This window comes from Nymphaea colorata, chromosome 8 (assembly GCF_008831285.2).
Source record: "Nymphaea colorata isolate Beijing-Zhang1983 chromosome 8, ASM883128v2, whole genome shotgun sequence".
Classification (NCBI taxonomy): domain Eukaryota; kingdom Viridiplantae; phylum Streptophyta; class Magnoliopsida; order Nymphaeales; family Nymphaeaceae; genus Nymphaea; species Nymphaea colorata.
The window spans coordinates 16,865,937-16,884,898 of NC_045145.1; the positions used below are offsets into that span (position 1 = coordinate 16,865,937).

Sequence of the window (18,962 nt, forward strand, 5' to 3'; positions counted from 1 at the left end):
AAAAACAAATTGTAAAATTCAATGTATTTGACAAAGCAGGAGAAGAAAATATCACGATGCACAATTTTTTTCCTGTGCATCAAACACGACCTTAAATAACCTAGAACACAAGTTGGGTCAGTAGACTCCGCCTTGTACTCATGGACAACTTTCAACATAACTATGGTCAACTAGGAAAAATCTTCTATGGAAAATTATGTGAGTGCCATAGCCACATGCATCTGCACTAGATTTCTATTCGCAAGACATTATCCAAAGCCACAAAAAAAAAAAAAAACAACATCAAGGAGAAACTAAGGGTGGTTGAGAATTCAACTATTTTTGCCGGAGAATGATTTTCAGGCATCAAACATCATATTTAAGATGATTGTTTGCAAGTGGATGGTGATGGCGATTTGGTATCCTAATTCTAATTGAGCCTTTGCTAACTTTTGCGGACAATTAATATCGGCGACATTTTCCAGCAAGGCCACATGAACCCATGTGGCGAGCGTAGGGCCATAAATACTAAGCACCGAACCTTTGCTTTCAATCGTTATAAAGGGTCCAAAAACAAATTCCATTTCGAGAATGAACCATCTGACGCTGTAGATACATTAACTCGTGCCTATAATTTTTTAAGTTTATAAAGTTGATGGCTCTCCTACTAAACTACCATCCTGAAATCTCATTCGTTACTGCTGATCATGCTTTTGCTGCTTTTCCAACTACTGATCATGCTTGTGGTGCTGCTTTTAAAAAACCAGTTCGTCTCGTGTCTGTTGGGAGCCGCATGGCGCATGAATAGTGGCTATAAAAAGTTTCACAAGTTCTCTTTCCACTTGTTTTAAAGGTTGATTGCAACTGAAACTCTCTTAATGACTTTCTAAAAGACAACCCATCTATACAAAAAGATTGAAGAATGTTAGTGTAGAACATCCATTCTGCAATTTAAATGTGAAAATCAGTAGGGAAAAAAACAGCTACTGATTCAGCCACAGCTCTGTGTCAGAAATCCTCCGCCGGAGAGATATCTTGGATCTACGTATGTACGGGAAAAGCGAAGTTCTTTTTCAAAAAAGGGAGGATATTCCGTTCCATATGCCGTTTCCGGGAGCAGCTCGTATCTCGAAAAAGAGGGATAACGTGGGATAAAGCAGCCGTCAGGTGTCGGGAAACTTAAAGAGTCAAATGGGCGGGCATTATGACACCTATCGGCCATTGAGTTTCAACTTTTAGCATAGTCCTGCCATTAATGGCAGATTGCTGGACACATTAACCTAGGCGAATCGTACTCATTATGGCCATATTCACGTGCTGCTGCGTCTTTCCTTTAAAATATAAAGTTACAATTATGCTTGTGATGCGGATGATTAAAATTAAAAAGTATGATATTTGTAAAAGGCAAGCTCATAATTAGTTAATTAATTACCTGAATGAAATAAGGGGAACTAGAAATAAAAAGTGCTGGAGTTCACGAACTTGGTCGCGTGTTTCCTGACATGACCAAACGAGATCTTTCCCACGTCATGGTCGCAATTTTTAGAACCCGCACTTTTTTCTTTTCGCGCGAATTCCTTTTCCGAGAGTTTCGGGTCGTGAATCCAAATTACCAAATGGTACATCTTTTCGAAGTCAAGGACGCCCGTGAACCGCACGTTCTCACGGGCGTCGTGGTCAAGTTTGAGAACTGACGTCATCCAATTCCCTCGAGTCGAGTAGATTACGAGAGAGCCCCCCGTGTGGAGGCGATATTCCAAAGCGGGTCTTTTGAAGTGGTCGACCTGTTTAAAATGTTTGGACGGGAAGCGGTGTTCTATCCCTCTCCCCGCATCCTTGGGTGCTTTCTTTCTCCCTTTGTCTCTTCAGATCTTCTGGTGCTGCTGCTTTTCCTCTCACTCAGATCTCTTCTCTCTCTGTCTCCTCTCTGGTTTGGTTATGGCGTCGAACGCGAGCTCCGACGATCTGAAGCCCGTCTTCAGGGAGGTGTACGGTCGCCTGAAGGAGGAGCTCCTCAATGATCCTGCGGTTGACTACACTGAAGACGCTCGCCAGTGGATCGAAAAGGTAAGGATGTAGAGAGGGAACGTTCTTTCTCTTTCTCTTTCTCTCTCTCTCAGTTGAACTTCATTTGTTCGGTATCGGGAGATCTGACGGGGTTCTTAGGAATGTCCGAGTTAGTCGCGAAATCTGTGTCCGGCGTGGATTATGTGTGCGTTTCTGTTACATTCACGAGTCTCCTCTGCTTTCACCTTTACGATTTTCTGCAATGCGCGAGAAAAAATGATCGTTTCTCCGGGATTTTTTTTCTTTTTTCTTTTTTTTTTTTCCTGAGAGCTTCTTGCTCGTGTTCTCCTAATTTGGTTGGAACGGAAGAATTGAAACTTGAAGGAGTAAATTCGTACATTTTCGTTTTACCTGTTGTAAGTTTTTGCTGGAAAAGTTTCAAAACTTGAAAGAGAAAACATTTTCCTGTAATGTTTTATGTTCTCTTGAAACATTTTGCTTCTTATTCGAAGTTAGTCAAATTTCTGACTTGGAACCTTTGGATCCTGGGGACATTGTGATTTCTGTGTTCACTCATCTTTTTGATATTCTGGAAAATTTCCAATACGAGAATTCTTTTGTGCGCGCGTGCGCGGCCGACCCGCGCAAGTGAGTATATATTATTCACTTGCAGCTCAGGTGGTGAAGATTTTCCTTCTTAAGGGTTCCCATTCAGGTTTCTAGAATTGTTAGATCACTTGAAATCTGTAGTTTTAACAACATAGGGTTGTTGCATGTTAATTTTGGTTACCTTAATTGCCGAGTCTTAGGTAGTTCTGTGTAGAAGCCGTTCAATTGATCTGGTTTTTTGTTTTTGTTTGTTTGTTTTTTTTTTTTTTTTTTGCAGATGCTCGATTACAATGTGCCAGGAGGTGGAAGTTCGCATCTTTTATGTTTTTTCGTTTCATCAAGAGATCGAAATTCATTTCTTGCTTTTGATTCTAATCCTTTTCTTCTTATTATGCTAGGAATTACAATGTCGAGGGTTCTTTTGTGATAGAAACTTGTGTTATCCATATATTACTCTTTGCAGGAAAGCTAAACAGAGGAATGTCCGTAATCGATAGTTACAAATTGTTGAAAGAAGGGCAGCATTTAAGTGAAGAAGAAGTCTTCCTTGGGTGTGCTCTTGGATGGTGTATCGAGTGGGTAATAACTTATCTCTGCATTTCCTTGGCAGTCTTCTAGTTTCCGGTTGGGTTATTTGACTTTGTTTCCAAATCAGTATTCTTACTTTACTAGTATCATTCTTGTTGCGTGTCATATGATTTGCATCTTTCCTAAACTTGCAGCTCCAAGCTTATTTTCTTGTGCTGGATGATATCATGGACAACTCACACACACGCCGTGGACAACCATGTTGGTTCCGGCTGCCCAAGGTGCCTTCTGTGTAAAATTTGCTGATCTTTACCAATCAACCTCTTTGAATCTACCTTAGCCTTTCATCAGATGTGCTGTGTTCGTAGCACTTGTTATTCGGAATATGTTGCTTTCAGAGAAGATATTCAAACTATATTCTTGTTTCATTTAGTTCCATTTTTTTTTTGCTGTTAGCATTTTTGTTGAATTCATAGTTTCTCAAACGAGAATCAGACTTGTTTTCAAGGGAACGACTTCCCCGGCTTAGTGGTATTAGATACTTGCAGTCACTATGAGATGATGTTGGGAAATAGTATCATATATCTGCTAGGTGATCCGTGAAACTTTTGTTCCATCAACCTTTGACTGATGTTACTAAGGAAGGACTTTGTTTTGGGAAAAATATGGATTCAGTTATGTAACTTAAAAGGAGTTTGTAATAACCAATTGTTTGACGCAAAAAACAGGGTTAACTTATAGACTTCATGTTTTAACAAGAATGACTAATTTTTAAGTGTTGACTTGTTGAATCTTTCTTTCTGTTATTCAAGTAGCAGGTGTATACCAAAATTTGCAGATCTATACCTGCAAGCTTCATCACTGGAGGAAAAGTTAAGCCTGATCTCCTTTTCTGATCAAAAGAGAAAATTTACAGCATAAGCTGTCAGACATGGCTTCGTTGTCTATTCTATGACCACTTTCTTGGACATGAATTAATCTGCACCTATGGAAGCAACGTCGATTATGGACTGTAGAAAGCATTATTTACCTTAAAATTCCTTGTGGACAGTATTATTAAATTTCATAGGAGCTTTCCGAGTATAAAGTGGAAAAGTGAAATGTACCTGTAATACTGAATAAGGCCAGACTCGCTGAGCCTATAATTTCTGAAATTCCCCTGGCTTCTGTGATTCTCCATCACATGCAGAAAAGGATACAACTTCTGCAAACACAGAGTGAAACTTGTTCTAAATTTTAAGTACTTTATATGGAATTTGGATCCATTATAGCTTCTGACGTTTGGTTGGATTTTGAATTTGAGAAATCATGGTTGTTATTTTTCAACCTTTGGCAAAAAATAAACGCCTAAATTATACATGTTCTGCTCCACAAATATCTCCAGTTCTTTGAAGCTTGAAAGTTAAAAGTATTGAGTTGAGATAGTGACTTTGATAGTGCACTGCCAAATATATCATATCCAATTGTAGAGAATATCAATATTTTAAAAGGATCTATCTGAAAGAAATTTTTTTTCTTGCCTTTCCTTTCAACTTTTTCCCCTACATTTTTTTCTCTTACCAGATCCACATTTTCTTTTGGGATTTTCTTCTCCAAATGTGCAATTGATTTAAACAAATCGATGATATGGATGGTAGGACTAGATCTACTGAATGCTAGCTTGATGAGTATGAACATAGATATCAGCAACAGTGTCTAATTGATTATTATCAAGATGATGATCTTATAGAGCGGTCACTTTTGGCAGCGGTAAGTGACTTATTTTGTTAATTTCCCATGTATATGAACCTTAGTGGAATGTAGACCAGAAAATTGTTTCTTCTTTACTGTCCTCAAAGTTCTACATATGCTGTCTGACACTTTTATTTGTATGTCACAGGTGGGCTTGATTGCAGTGAATGATGGAATCATCCTCCGTAACCATATCTGTAGGATTTTGAAGAAGCATTTCAGAGATAAGCCTTACTATGTAGATCTCCTGGATCTATTCAATGAGGTGGCTGCATTTTTCTTGTTTAGATAAATAATCTTATTTGAGTTAGCTGAGTATCATCATTCATAGGAAGGTGTATATTTCTCTGGCAGGTTGAGTTCCAGACAGCTTTAGGCCAGACGCTGGATTTGATCACTACGCACGAGGGGGCGAAAGATCTTTCTAAGTACCAACTGCCAGTGTATGTGGACAGTTTAACGCTTTTTTTACAGAATCTGCCTGAATTTAAAAGTTAATTCATTTGTTGTTTTAGTGCTTGGAGTGCTAACTAGAAACTCCAGTAACTTGAAGTTCTGCTAACTTCTTTTTTAAGGCAATATTCCTTACATCTATATATATATATATATATATATATATATATAGATAGAGGGAGAGAGAGAGAGAGAGAGAAGTAAAGAAATGACGCTCCTAGAGTACTTACCTCCATATTTTAAAAACCATAGCTAAAGTTTGTGTTATTGCAATCAGATCTTATATACACATTCAGCATGATTAATTTAATAGAATAATGTTTTAGATCATGTTTCTGGAAATGAAAACATATATTTTAAGTCTTACAAATTGGTATATTTTGAGCAATTGGTTTTTCAATGTATTAGGGTGCCCATATTTACACTACAACTACATGATCTAAAACTTTTTTTCTACTAAGCAAAATGTATGTCAATAATATCTCTACAAGGTTGGTTGAACAGAAAAGCATTTATGATAAAGGAAACTTTGTAAGTGAGTTAAGTGCTTCAGGAAACACCTTATATATATATATATATATATATATATATATATATATATATATATATATATATATATATATAATCCCATTTTGGCCATCCTTCCTCTTTCTAAATTACCTTTTTCTGGATGCTATTTTGAAATTGTTGAGTGGGTGATGCAGTTACAGGCGCATTGTTCAGTACAAGACTGCATATTATTCGTTTTATCTTCCTGTAAGTAAACTGTTCCATCTTAGTAAAATAAGTAGTGATCATGATTTGTAAATTACTTTGCTGTTGGCATGCCATATATTGAGGTCCAACTCTTACAAATTTAAAGCCCTTTCTGATTTGGTTAGTGTATTGGCAAGGCATCTTTTGCTTTTGATAAGAATCTCTTATGTAGCAACTGGCAAGTACTAAAATGTTACATAATCCAAGAAATGCATATCATATACAGGTTGCATGTGCATTGCTTATGTCGGGGGAAAATCTTGAATCCTTCGGTGATGTGAAGAACATTCTTGTCGAAATGGGTACCTATTTTCAAGTACAGGTAATGGCAAACAATAAAAAAATCTGTAGTGGTCATTGTTTCTTTAATTACTTTCTTAGGTAACAGAAAATGTTGATTCTGTTTCTAACTTTTAGGATGATTATCTTGACTGTTTTGGTGATCCTAAAGTGATTGGCAAGGTAAGTTTCTAACGTCTTTGCATTTCATTTCCTGACAACAAACCCTATCATGTCTCCTTTGTCCATTATCGATTTACAGCATTTGATTGTTGCATATTTACCTTATCAGATTGGAACTGACATTGAAGATTTCAAGTGCTCTTGGTTGATTGTCCAAGCTCTGGAGCGTGCTCATGAAGACCAAGTTAAAATATTGACTGTAATTAACACTTCAGCTGCTTGATTTCTGTTGAAACTTTTTATTTGTACAGTTAACTTCAGTATCCTGCAATGATGCTTCTAAATCTTGTGTTTATTAACTGCACCAGCACTTGTTTTGTTTTAGGAGAGCTATGGCAGAACAGATGCTGACTGTGTGAAAACGGTGAAGCAGGTTTACAGGGACCTTGATCTTCAGGTTCTCTTCTGCAATTAGTGGATATCCTCTTTCTCGTGCTTCTGATGTTCCCAGCATCCATTGTAATATTTCATTTGAATGCAGAACGTCTTCTTAGAGTACGAACGTGCTAGTTATGAGAAACTGATCTCCTCCATTGAAGCCCAGCCAAGTACGTCAGTGCAGAAAGTCTTGAAATCATTCCTGGGGAAGATTTACAAGAGGCAGAAGTAAGTTCAGAGCAGATAAGGAAAAGGAAAAATTGTAGTCTTTTGTACCTTTTTTATTATTATTTTTATTTTTTTTTTGTCTGTCGAAGAGTAATTTTCCTTTGAGTATTTATCGGGAAAGTGCTGTTTGATTATCTTCATGAAGTTGTACGCTGGAGAGAGGTCTGCATCTCTCAGGCCTTCCATGGCTGGTTTTAACCTGGTTAGAATTGAATTAATCATAGGCAAGTGGCATGGCAGTATGGCACCATCTTTGCTTACTGATTCAAGCTTACTTCTGGTTCATCCTTCTTGCTTCCAATATAGTTTATGCGCATGCGGTGGTACATGCTTGTTCGTCGAGTGCATTCTTTGGCATTTGAATTGACTACAAATAATTGCAAATTGGACCGAAGAATGGAGCGAGCGAGAGAGAAATTCAGTCTTGCAGAGAGTTAAAAGCAGGAAATTTAAAAGTGGTATGCGTCTGCCAAACCCCAACTTGCTTAGAGAAAATGAAGAGATTGAGGGAATGAATCATGGAGTTGGCTTTGCAAAGAAAGTTGCCAGTATGTTCTTTTTTTTTATCACAGAGTCATTTTTCTCTCTTTTGACACACTTCTTCAGTTGTCATAGAATTTAGTGTTAAAATCTTGACATGTAAATTGGGAGCTTATTGAGTTCCAGGCACTCTTCCTACACAAAATAATCACACCACGAACTTTTATATGGTCCTTTCAACTTACAGAAGGACATTATTATTTTATTCATTGCACTGTGCTTTTAGCTTATCGGTGAAGCCATATGATCTTATCTAGCAGCTCTGAGCAAGTGTGGCCTGGATGAGGGAATCCAGAAAGACGAGGGCCTGTTTTGAAATGAAGCTCAAATATTTGGACCAGAATGAAGATGTTGAGAAAGAAGGTAAATGTAACTGGATTGATTCTATCCACTTTAATTACATATCCAAATGGGTGTACACGATATGTGTTCAGTTAGCTTAAATGGATTCTTACTAATACATGTCCAAAATATGGAACTAGTTTTGAAAGCTAAACATGAACTGCACCCGACCCGTTCCCAGTGTGCTGTTTACAGTAATAAAGTGCACATGCATTAGCCCCTTTAAATTGAAGCCCATGTTATGCTTCAAATATCACGTTTCAGTACGAACCATAGCTGTTATTATTTTTCCTCAGATGTAGCTTCCGGGGAATTGAATAAGAATAAAGTTTCATAATTTTCATGTTTTAAATAGAAAATTAAGTTTCTGTTTCTTCAGTTTTCAGATTTTTTCTAATTGCTGGCTCAAGCTTCCAGGGGGCCGTCAAATTATATTGATACCAACGTTAGAGGATGCCACTTCTATGGCTATCGGAGAATTTTTCAGATCTGGCGTATTGGTTAGGAGCATCAACAAAACATACATCATCCTCATTTGAAAACAGTATAAAAACGATTCTTCTGATCATTTTAGGCCAATCTCTCAATCTAATAGCACTTTCAAGTTTATTATAAGGATCATGATCAACAGAATACAACCCATCTTGTGATGTATCAGATCCACCAATCAGAAAGCCTTCTTACCTGGTAGAAGTATTCATGACAACGTCCTCCTCGCCGAGAAGCCATCCAATGCTTTAAGGCACAAAAGAAATGATGTTGCCTGAATGAAGACTGACATAAGCAAAGCCTACGACCATGTAGATGACGGTCCTCGAGAAAACTCTCAACGCTTTGGTTTCTTCAACATCCTTCTTTCAGCGACCACAGTCTTCGCTGCCTTACTAGTCAAAGGTCGTGGAATCTGAAAACTCAAGGTAGAACTTAATCCACTTCAAACTAGGTGAGCTGTCTTTCGAAACTCGAACTAAAAACTGGTCTAATAAAACCTGACCTGAACCCAAGAAAACTTGACCCACTTACACCAGTACTCACCATGCATCCACGCTTGGGCACCTCAACTTAGTGGTCTCTATAAACAGCTGGTTCTTGCATTGATGCAGTTCAACTCCATAGATGGGTCCAAATTTCTATTCAAAGTGACTGAAAACGTTTTTCATAAGTGGGATGGATTAAAAAAAAAAATGCAGATATAAAACAAAGGTTGTTAACTTTCTTCCTTGAGCTGAAAATGATGGTAAGTGTGATATTTAAGTTCAAAAGTGTACCGTCAGATTCACAAACAAACCAGAATCTTAAAGACATAATTATGTGATATTCAAGAGTTGAAAAGTGTACCGTCAGATTCACAAACAAACCAGAATCTTAAAAGCATAATTATGTAGTCTTAATAAATAAACATTAAAAAAAAAAACTCTAATACTGTCTTTGCTAAATAATTATGCTGGTGCTAGGCCAAGAGACTTTCCCTACAAAGTCGGTAAATATTATCTCGAGCACCGTAATCTTGTATATTTTATGACATTCAAAGTCAATGCATTTACAAAATCACGGATGCATGAGACGAAGTAACAAGAGACGTTTGCATATATGCCAATGAAATTTAACAATTTAAAAATGCACCATTTTCCATGTCCCTCAATGTTAAAAACTTGATCAACTATTCGAGTTTTGCTTTGGTATGTCAAACTTATTGACTTAAGAGATGCATCCTTATCAGTTGGTGTAAAACCCTCGATCCGCCCTCCCTTGCCTACGAGGTCAGAGTCTTTCCCCTCTACCTTGTGGGGAAACCGAGGCTATAAATTCCGAAACCTCTAAAAAAGCAGCCAGGCTTATCATGTTTTATGATTATGAAAGAAAGAAGGATTGGTTTTTGGCCAAGTTTGCTGCAAAATCTAAATGGATGGTGGTACTAATTTGCGCACAAAACACAAATAAAAAAAGTTAAAGTTTTCCATGGGAGAGACAAAATAGAATGAACGTAATTATATTATAGTTATAATTATAATTGTTATTGAACTTGAATAATAGATTAAGAGAGATAAAGCAAGAACATACGAATTACACAAAGTCGGAAAAATTAAAGAGAGAAAAACAAACAACATGAGATCCCAGTGGCCAACAAGAGGGGAAAGATCTATTTGAAGGTAGTTAATCATTTTTATTCTCTCATTTACTATGCTTTCAGAAGAACTAAAGTTGAATTGGCCAAAATGTGTTTTCCTTGTCAGTGCGAGGTCGGACTTTTTGGCAACATTGAAATTCCAGTTGCTTTTCGAAAAATTTTCTGGTTCTTTTTTCGAGAGCATCCCTTCCTCAGGAGCGGGATACTTAATGAGCCCTTTCTAGAAGTATAAATATTTAAGAAATGAGCGGCTTCTAGAGCTGTTAATCACATGGCGATTAGTTTATTAGAGGGAGGGAGGGAGAGATAATCTTATATTTTGCCTTGAAAATGGCAAATTTTATGCAGGAAGAACAAGAAACTTTAACAAACAATAACTATACTATCATTTCACTTGGATTCAGGAAAATTTAAGCAGGAAGAACAAGAAACTTTGACCCACTATATTATTATTTCACTTGAACCCAGAAAAGTTTAGTACACTATGGGGCTTCCTGACATTGTGATCTGTGCATCTCATGGCCCCTTTCCCCATTTCTTAAAATGAGAGAGAAGACCATGAAGTCAACACTGCAGCCAAGTTGCACTTTCTTTATAAGTATCTTATGTGTTAAAAAGAAGCCTTTTCTTGACAGACGGAAAGGATATAAATCGAAATGAGACAGCCCATAATTATTCTAAATCGATCTCCAAGGTGCGCATCTTCCTTCTAGCCCCAAGGTTTTACCAGTGCAGAAACTAATTGGTTTTCGTTATTATCAATAAATAAGTGCTGCACAAAAAGCTTCGACGTCTATAAGCGCGGTCTGACCTGAAGAAACCGCCTAAGATCTGTGCTGGAAGAGGAAGACGAATACTTCAGAGTTGAACTTTGTTGGTAGTTTGAAATTCCTAGGACCAAGCTTCTTAGAAAATTACGGCTTTTCAGCATATTCAAGCTAAATCAAGATCGTGGTACGTACAAACGTTCTTTCTTTCTCTGTCCTGTTTTGGCGTTGTTTGCTTCAAGTGCATTGTCAGAGATGAGATTAAAGACTTTCAGTGACCAAACATAATGATGCTTGAGTTTCTTACTTTAATAGAGAGAATGCATCACTGGGAAAAGAAGCTAACAAATAAGTCTCCACCTCTGCAAATGGAATTTAGTTTCAGATTCACGATGTTGCAAGAGGGAAAACCAGTCTTTGATATTTTCTTTTGCAGTTAAACAAGGGAGGGAAAGACATCTTGATGGTTAAGCATTTCGTTGGTATAGGAAAGACATCTGCTTTGGAGGTCATTGCTTGATGCAATATAAAGTGCTCGACATCTGCTGACATTTCATAAGAATACAATTTTTTTTTTTTTTGCAGCTGCAAGAGAGAAAGCATGAACATCATTGGATTTTCCCAGGGCAAGTGATGCCAGTGACATTTTGATGAGACTCTTAAGAGATTCTTCCTTTTATGTTGCTTTTGCATGTTCTCTCTATTTTTCATTTGAAGACTTCCAAACTCGCCATGTGTATCCAGAAGCTTGCTAGAGAAAATTTCGTTCGTCGTTTACAATACCTTCTTGATACAGTTTCTGCTTTCTAAAACTGAGAATACTTTTGCAAGGAAAAGTCATCTTCAGGGAAATCAAATCTCCCAACAAGAATAACATGCAAGAAAGTGCCATGGACTGACACCTAAGATTGGCATGTTATCGAGCATCCAATCAGGGAAATGGAAAACGATTCTGCATATGATTTGAGCAACTCAGTTGCATGAGCCTGATGATCAGAGCTTCACAGGTGATGTTGTTCTAGGCCATCATTGCCCCTCAGATGATCAGAAATCGAAATGGGTGCCCCCTCTTCTCTTGCGGCATTTGAAGAATCACTCAAGCACCTCCAATCAGGAGACCAAACAGGGGAGCAAGAAGCCGCACCCACCCTCTTCCCCGGAGGAGTGCTCCTAGACCAGCACTACGCCATTCCACCTCGAGACCTCAACCTCCTCCTCTTTGACCCCGCCTCAAGCTTCGTCCCCTCTCTCGTCGACCTCCAGGGCACTACTGAGTACGCAGAAGGCCCGTGGGAGCTCCATGGAGGGACGCTCAAGAGAACCCTCAACTATGTAAAGCCCGCCAAGTTCTTGATCAAGTTCGTGAAGATGGCGGAAGAGCAAACTTACATCAAAGCAGACGAACAATCATACGCGGTTGTCAAGAGACTGACCGCTCCCGACGCCCCCTACGGCAACTCCATCAGGACGGAGATACTCGTCTACATTACTGCTGGGCCTGAGACGCCCTCTGGGGAGGCGACCTCTCGCCTCGTGGTTTCATGGCAGATGATCTTCCTCCAGAGGATGCTGATGAAGGGCATGTTGGAGGGTGCAGCGAGGCAAGGTCTGAAGGAAGACGCCGAGAAGTTTGCGAAGCTGTTGGCGCAGACGGTTAAGCCGGTAGACGCGGAGGAGCTCTCGAGAGGCGGCGACGGGTCCGACAGAGAGAGGGCGCTGGCAGGGCTGGTGAGGGAAGACGAGACGGATTGGAGGCTGGCATGGCGGTTTCTTGGGAACTTCACGGTGGCGTCCGCGGTTGCTATGGTGGTGCTCGTGACGGCACACGTCGCAATGGCAGGGGAGAGATCGAAGGAGGGGCTGGAGTTTGATTGCTTGGACTTGCCGGATTCCGCCGGAGAGGTGCTGTTCTCGGTGGTGCTGGTCGCTCAGGCTTGGTTTGCGCTCCAGATGGTCTCTCGCTTCCTCAGGGCGAGAACCCAGAGAGGTGCCCTGCTCTTCTCCGTTTTGCTTGAGACTCTGCGCCTTTTCAAAATCTTCGCATATATGCATGAGCTAGCAAACATCTTCATGAAGTTCTTCTGGTCTCTTATTCAATATAATTTCATCTCTAGGAAACACGCTTCCCATCTTAGAAAACAAAGAACCCGCTCCCCAAACAAATCTTCACTACAATGTTTTCTTTTCCTAGAAGGCTTAACGAATTTTGTTAAGTTTTTCCTTTCGCTTGGTTGATGCTTCTTATTCCATTTCTTATTCATTTCCCCACAGTTTCTTTCACTTGCTCAACGGTTCCTCTTTGGCTTCAGCGACAATTCTTTTTCATTTTAAGAATGCTTCCTACATGGTGAGAGGATTTTGATCACTGCTCGAAAAAAAGCAAAAGCTCTGGTTGCGCTAGCGTTGAAAGTTGCATCAGTACCTAGTGAAGATACAATGTACCATCATTTTGATATTGCACTAACCCCAGATAGCATATGAATTAACTATTTTTACATCGCCAACTCAACCTGCTAAGTTATGTTCCTAATTGGAACTACTTTTACTGACCTTTTACATAGACTAACATATTTACTTTCATGCACGCATACGCACTCGCGTGCAGGCATACACACACATAGATGGATTATTTGGTGATGCGTAAATTATACAAATACGTTTGGAAAGTTTCATTGTCTATATTGTCAGGTTTAATCATCCTTAACTTATATATTGGATAAACATGTTACACGAATTCACCAACTTTCTTTTTTGGGTTTTCCATTTTGTAATTTTGTTATGAAACCAGATGGTGATCATGGAGTCAAAGCACAGGGAGAAGGCTGGGTGCTTACTGTAGCTTTGATTGAGGGAACCAAATTAGCTGCTCTTGACTCAACCGGCTTTTCAGACCCATATGTTGTTTTCACATGTGGTGGGAAATCGAAGACAAGTTCAATCAAGTTCCAAACATTGAACCCTCAGTGGAATGGTAAATCTATTGAATGTTTTCATGCACAACTATGGAAAGAAAAGAAAAAGTCTTTAATTCTAGCAGTTTGAATATGGAAAAGGTGATAGGTGGTTCTCTTTCTCATGAAATTAAAGGTTGCAGTTCGTTCAACGTCAAAGAATTGGTTTTCCTAGGAAATTTGTCCAAGACAAAGATATTTCTCTACAAATTGATTGTTTAATGAGAAAAAACATTGTATGAGCGTGTAATATGCATTTGATTGTTCCAATTAGAACAAAATAACAAAATAGTGAAGACCCATCTCTTATTTGCCACTTGATTTTAATGTTTATATTTGGCATGCAGAAACTCATCATGTTCTTTTCCTTTTCCTGCTTGGTGCCTTGTTCAGAAGTATTTGAGTTTGACGCCATGGATGATCCACCATCTGTCATGAACATTGAAGTGTACGATTCTGATGGACAATTTGATGAATCGATATGTCTTGGACGTGCAAAAATCAATTTCTTGAAGTCCAATATAGAAGATTTAGCTGATATTTGGATTCCATTGAAAGGAAAATTGGCTCAGTGTCACCAATCAAAGCTGCATCTGTGGGTTTTCTTGAGCAATACAAAAGGCACTGAAGTTGCTAAAGAATACATCTCAAAGATGGAGAAGCAGATCGGCAAAAAGGTGTCTTATTCCTGGCATATTAGCTGCCATACTGAAATTTTCTCTTTCTTGTTTTAGTGCAATTTATATTTAGATGATTAACCTGTGGAAATTTGTTTTCATCCAAAATTATATGCTTCAATACATCAATTGAGTGTCTTCCTTTTTATTTAATCACTGTAAATTTATGTGTGTTTAAACTTTTTTGAACTATATATTGAATGCCAGTTTAAGACCAATATGAAACATGAAATAAGTTTCAAATATTAAATGGTAGAAAAGCCATGCAATTCTCCAACAAAGTGTTTTTCAAATATTGTGCAGCCACAAGCATAGGTTGCCATTGATTTACTCATTTTCTAATTTACTGTTTTTTCCGCAGTTATATGAAAATCTTTCAACAGCTTACTGATCGCACCTTTAGATGAAGCTACAGAAATGTTTCTTAAATTCATTGTATAATCAGGTCTCCAACATGGCATCCAAATGGGTAACTGGAATTCTGTTTTTCCTCTCTTGAAAGAGTCTTGTGAACATCCAACTATATGAAAAAATTATATCTTTAGAGGATAGGCACAACCCACGGCACGATTTAAAATCCAAGTGTCTATAAAAAAAAATGCATTAAATATGTAAACAAAACAAAATGAAATATAAACATGAACAAGTTGCTTCAACAGCGTGATGGTATGAGGATAAATATGATTTTTTTCACAATAGGTGATTGATCATAAAGTAAATTCGTGAGTATGCTGTTTTGCTTTTGCGCTATGAGAAGATGAAGTACAATTTTTCGGCAGATAAACCTAAGATCACCTCAATCAAACACAGCATTCCAGAAACTCTTCGGGTTGCCAATGGAGGAATTTCTCATCAACGATTTTGCTTGTCAATTGAAGCGCAAAATGCCACTTCAGGTGCTTTTCCTTTGCCGTAACCCGATGCAATTGCGTCAATCTATTTACACAAACTCCTGTTTTCTTCCCAAAAAAGATCGAAAGTGTCTCCTTGCAATGATCCGTGTTTGTGCAGGGTCGCCTTTTCCTATCATCAAGAGTCATAGGATTTAACGCGAACTTGTTTGGCCAAAGGACTAAGTTCTTCTTCCTGTGGGATGACATCGAAGACGTTCAAGTGGTGGCTCCATCATTGGCATCGGTCGGCAGTCCATCATTGATGATTATCTTGCGAAAAGGCAGGGGAATGGATGCCAAACATGGCGCCAAGACTCAACACGGAGAAGGCAGGCTGCGTTTCCACTTCCAGTCATTCGTACCATTCGAAGCTGCACACAAGTAAGAATGCAATTGACATGCTCTCACTTGTTTAGCCGTTTATAGCATTTCAGAGATCATGAGTTCCATGTTTAAGATCTCACTTTCAAACCGCTTATACTGGTGTTTTATTTGCTGTTCTTTCACGACACCAAGTTCTATTTGCTGACCAGATGCTCTCTTAAGACATTAGGAGCCATCTTATTGCTTACCAAGAAATAAGTCTGTCATTTCTTTTCATCTAATGATCAGATTCAAGACTCGCAAGCGCCTGGTTTGAGTCTTTGACAAATTTTAGTTCCCCGATATCCTGCAGATCCGCAGCGTCGTAAAAGACTGTAAACCAGTATACAGATTGCATTATACTCAAGTATACATGAATTAATGTTCCTTTTGAGTTTCTTAGATAGATTATTCCCGAAGCTGTTTCCACGTACGAATTCAAGTTTTTGCATCCTTTTATGTGTTGATGGGCTTATGCAACTGCTTCATCGCTTGACATATTGCTATTGGTGGATACATGAAATTGAATTTCTCCCCATCCTTTAACGATAAGAAAAAGTTGTAGACTTATTTCAAAAAGGAAACAGTTTGAAGACCATAAAAATTGATTAAGATTACTAGGACATTCAGACCTTCATATTCATTTCTTTTCCCTCTTAAATGATGTTGGTCCACCGTAGCTAATACCCTAGAAGGGACTCCAGCTCCAGTCTGCGGTCGAAATGCATTTTTTCCTAAAAATGATGGATTTGATATGACAACGTTAGGGTTTTCATGGTGCTTCATGACTTAATTAAAATATTTCTGGCATTTGAGCACGACCAGCATGTGCCGGTGAGACCTGTAGACATTTTGTTCATGAAATTAATATAGGACCCTGTTTTACTAATTACTATCATAATCCTCTTTATTTAGGCGGACTCTTTTGTTTTTCTCTTTCTACTTTGACCTGGTTTGACAAACTTATGCATCACCCGTATATGAATATAAGAGAATATGATCCATCAGAAAATCACCGTCATAAACTAAAATGTCCTGACAGGACGATCATCGCATTGTGGAAGTCGAGGTCTTTGACTGCAGAGCCTATAGCGGAAGAACAATCTGATACGAAAAGCACCCACACCAAAGAAAATGGATGTTCTTCGGATGTGGAGGATGTAATCATGAAGAAGGTTTATTCTTCTTTCCATCCTATCCAAGTAAGTGTTTCTCATATGTCAACGCTGCAGAAATTTGCTGCATTTGTTAGATCCTGACACTCTTTTGGACAGGCAGACTTGTTAATGGAGCTGTTTGGTGGTGGTCACGTGGAAAGAAAAGTGATGGAGAAGGTTGGATGTGTTAATTCTTCACATACAGCATGGAAGCTGGTTAAGCCTGACATAAACCAGAGGCGGCTGTCTTACAAGTTTGACAAACATATCTCTAATCTTGAAGGAGACGTTAACAGCACACAACAGATATCATTTCTTGCAGATCGAAAGGCGTGGACTATTGAAGACGTGATGGCATTCCAAGGCGTTCCACTTGGTGATTGTTTCAATGTATGGACGCTTTGTAGTCTGTTCATTATTATTTTTAGTTATACTATGGTATCCATTGTAGCATTCTGAGGCCTTCCCTTTAGCCTTAGTCATGGTTGTGTTCTAATTTGCACTGTTTTCCTTATTTGCAGCTCCATCTGCGGTACCAAATTGAGAATGTGCCAACAAGATCACGGACTTGCAACGTCCAAGTATATATAGGTCTGCAATGGCTGAAGAGCACAAGGCAACAAAAGAGAATCTGTAACGACATAGAATTGAAGCTTGCAGACCTCCTAAAGGAAATCTTTGCCACAGCCGAGGAGTTTCTACTGGCAAGGCCTATAGATCCTCTCTGTAAATGAATGTCTATTTAACATGCTGAAGTTTTCACTATAGCTACTCAAGGAACATGGAGGACAATAAGCATCTGGCACAGAAGCTTTCAGTTCTGAACCTACAGCACCTTTGATGGCTAACTATGTCAAAAATCATTGAGCAGAAAGAGGTTGGCTGCATCTCTAATGATTTGTAGATACGAAGTATGGAGTTTTGCAGGTTCGGTTGGAAGTAAATTCACCATCTCTGGAAGCAGGGTTGCCCATTTCTTACGAGTCATGACTGGAATGCCTCCATTAGTGTTCTCGACCTTCGAAATTTCGGGTGGCACCACCCTTGATATTCTACGCCAGCTGTTCAAAAGAACGTAAAATTATAAATTCAACTAAATTGTACTGATTAAGAGATGAGTGTAGCCAAATGGGACAGGATAAATGCTGAAGAAATTAGAGGAGGGAACTGAGTTATGATGTTCTCTTACCTCACTTATTCTTACATTCTCAACTTGTTTCTCGAGTGATTCTGCTCATAAACTCGCAAGCAAGACTGCAGAAGCCTGTACCGTGACGAGATGGATTTTCAGTTGAATTGCAACTATCATCTGTTGTTGATTCTGATGCCAAATCGGCAGAGCTTATGGTTGAAAAATTAGTGCCCCGAGTTGGCATTATCAGGAAAGTCTCCCATTGCATTTGCTTTACCTGAAGGATGTCTAAAGACTCTAAACTGAGTAGTTGAACTCTAGCATGAGGCAAGGAAAAAGGACTTAATGCAAACATGATTTGAAGATGTTCATTTTTGTTCCGAGATATTGGAACGAAAAGAAATGACATTAATGACAGATTTTTGACAAAAGAAATGTGAATGTTGACAGACAAGTATGAGGCTGGCAATCAGAACTACAAACAGACAGAAATACAAAAGAAAACGACGTTGGAGAGAAAGGTGCTATTGAATGAGAATCTTCACTTGATCTAAGCTGCAAGTCGATACTATCTTTTTCAACCATTAACATATGGCATTAGCTCCATTAAAAGGCGTTAAAGTAGCTGCAGTTCATATAGATAGCCTGAGAGAAAAAGGTACTATGGCTTTCTTTCTTACAGAAAATACTTGCTATTCATGTTCTTTGGTTAAAGCTCATGTGTTGGAATTATACTTTCAGAAAATAGGCGTATATGAATATGACGTCGATGTTCAAAAACCAAAAGAGTCGACATGTTGCTTTAATGTGTAAACTATATTGTTTCAGGGTCTTAAAGCCAGTCTTTAGCTTATAAAAGCTGTGATGCCAATAAAAGAAAG

At 38.6% G+C, this 18,962-nt stretch overlaps 2 protein-coding genes across 3 annotated transcripts; both read left to right on the top strand.

The window, feature by feature from the left end:
- Positions 1 to 1,785: 1,785 nt before the first annotated feature.
- Positions 1,786 to 7,405, top strand: LOC116259007 (farnesyl pyrophosphate synthase-like). Its single transcript, XM_031636587.2, has 12 exons — positions 1,786 to 2,046; positions 2,873 to 2,897; positions 3,059 to 3,174; positions 3,318 to 3,404; positions 5,003 to 5,119; positions 5,209 to 5,297; positions 6,012 to 6,063; positions 6,290 to 6,385; positions 6,481 to 6,525; positions 6,635 to 6,724; positions 6,851 to 6,922; positions 7,007 to 7,405. The coding sequence occupies exons 1-12, from the start codon at positions 1,918 to 1,920 to the stop codon at positions 7,133 to 7,135; spliced, it is 1,047 nt and encodes a 348-aa protein (XP_031492447.1). The 5' UTR covers positions 1,786 to 1,917; the 3' UTR covers positions 7,136 to 7,405.
- A 3,995-nt stretch (positions 7,406 to 11,400) lies between these two features.
- On the top strand, positions 11,401 to 17,684 carry LOC116259185 (C2 and GRAM domain-containing protein At1g03370-like). Of its 2 annotated transcripts, XM_031636865.2 has the most exons (8): positions 11,401 to 12,895; positions 13,697 to 13,879; positions 14,253 to 14,536; positions 15,316 to 15,432; positions 15,548 to 15,810; positions 16,835 to 16,994; positions 17,067 to 17,339; positions 17,471 to 17,684. In XM_031636865.2, the coding sequence occupies exons 1-8, from the start codon at positions 11,965 to 11,967 to the stop codon at positions 17,681 to 17,683; spliced, it is 2,424 nt and encodes an 807-aa protein (XP_031492725.1). In that variant the 5' UTR covers positions 11,401 to 11,964; the 3' UTR covers position 17,684. The 2 variants fall into 2 exon arrangements, with proteins under 2 accessions (XP_031492725.1, XP_049935175.1); XM_050079218.1 differs by lacking the exon at positions 17,471 to 17,684 and having other exon boundaries at positions 17,071 to 17,208.
- The last annotated feature ends 1,278 nt before the right edge of the window (positions 17,685 to 18,962 follow it).

What these genes read in the sequence shown, in the direction of transcription:
- LOC116259185 (XM_031636865.2), top strand. Translation starts at nt 11,965, where the DNA reads ATGGGTGCCCCCTCTTCTCTTGCGGCATTTGAAGAATCACTCAAGCAC. An exon ending in CAGGGCGAGAACCCAGAGAG is followed by an intron (nt 12,896 to 13,696) that starts GTGCCCTGCTCT and finishes TTATGAAACCAG; the next exon opens with ATGGTGATCATGGAGTCAAA. An exon ending in ATTGAACCCTCAGTGGAATG is followed by an intron (nt 13,880 to 14,252) that starts GTAAATCTATTG and finishes TGCCTTGTTCAG; the next exon opens with AAGTATTTGAGTTTGACGCC.
- LOC116259007 (XM_031636587.2), top strand. Translation starts at nt 1,918, where the DNA reads ATGGCGTCGAACGCGAGCTCCGACGATCTGAAGCCCGTCTTCAGGGAG. An exon ending in CTCGCCAGTGGATCGAAAAG is followed by an intron (nt 2,047 to 2,872) that starts GTAAGGATGTAG and finishes TTTTTTTTGCAG; the next exon opens with ATGCTCGATTACAATGTGCC. An exon ending in TCCTGGATCTATTCAATGAG is followed by an intron (nt 5,120 to 5,208) that starts GTGGCTGCATTT and finishes TTTCTCTGGCAG; the next exon opens with GTTGAGTTCCAGACAGCTTT.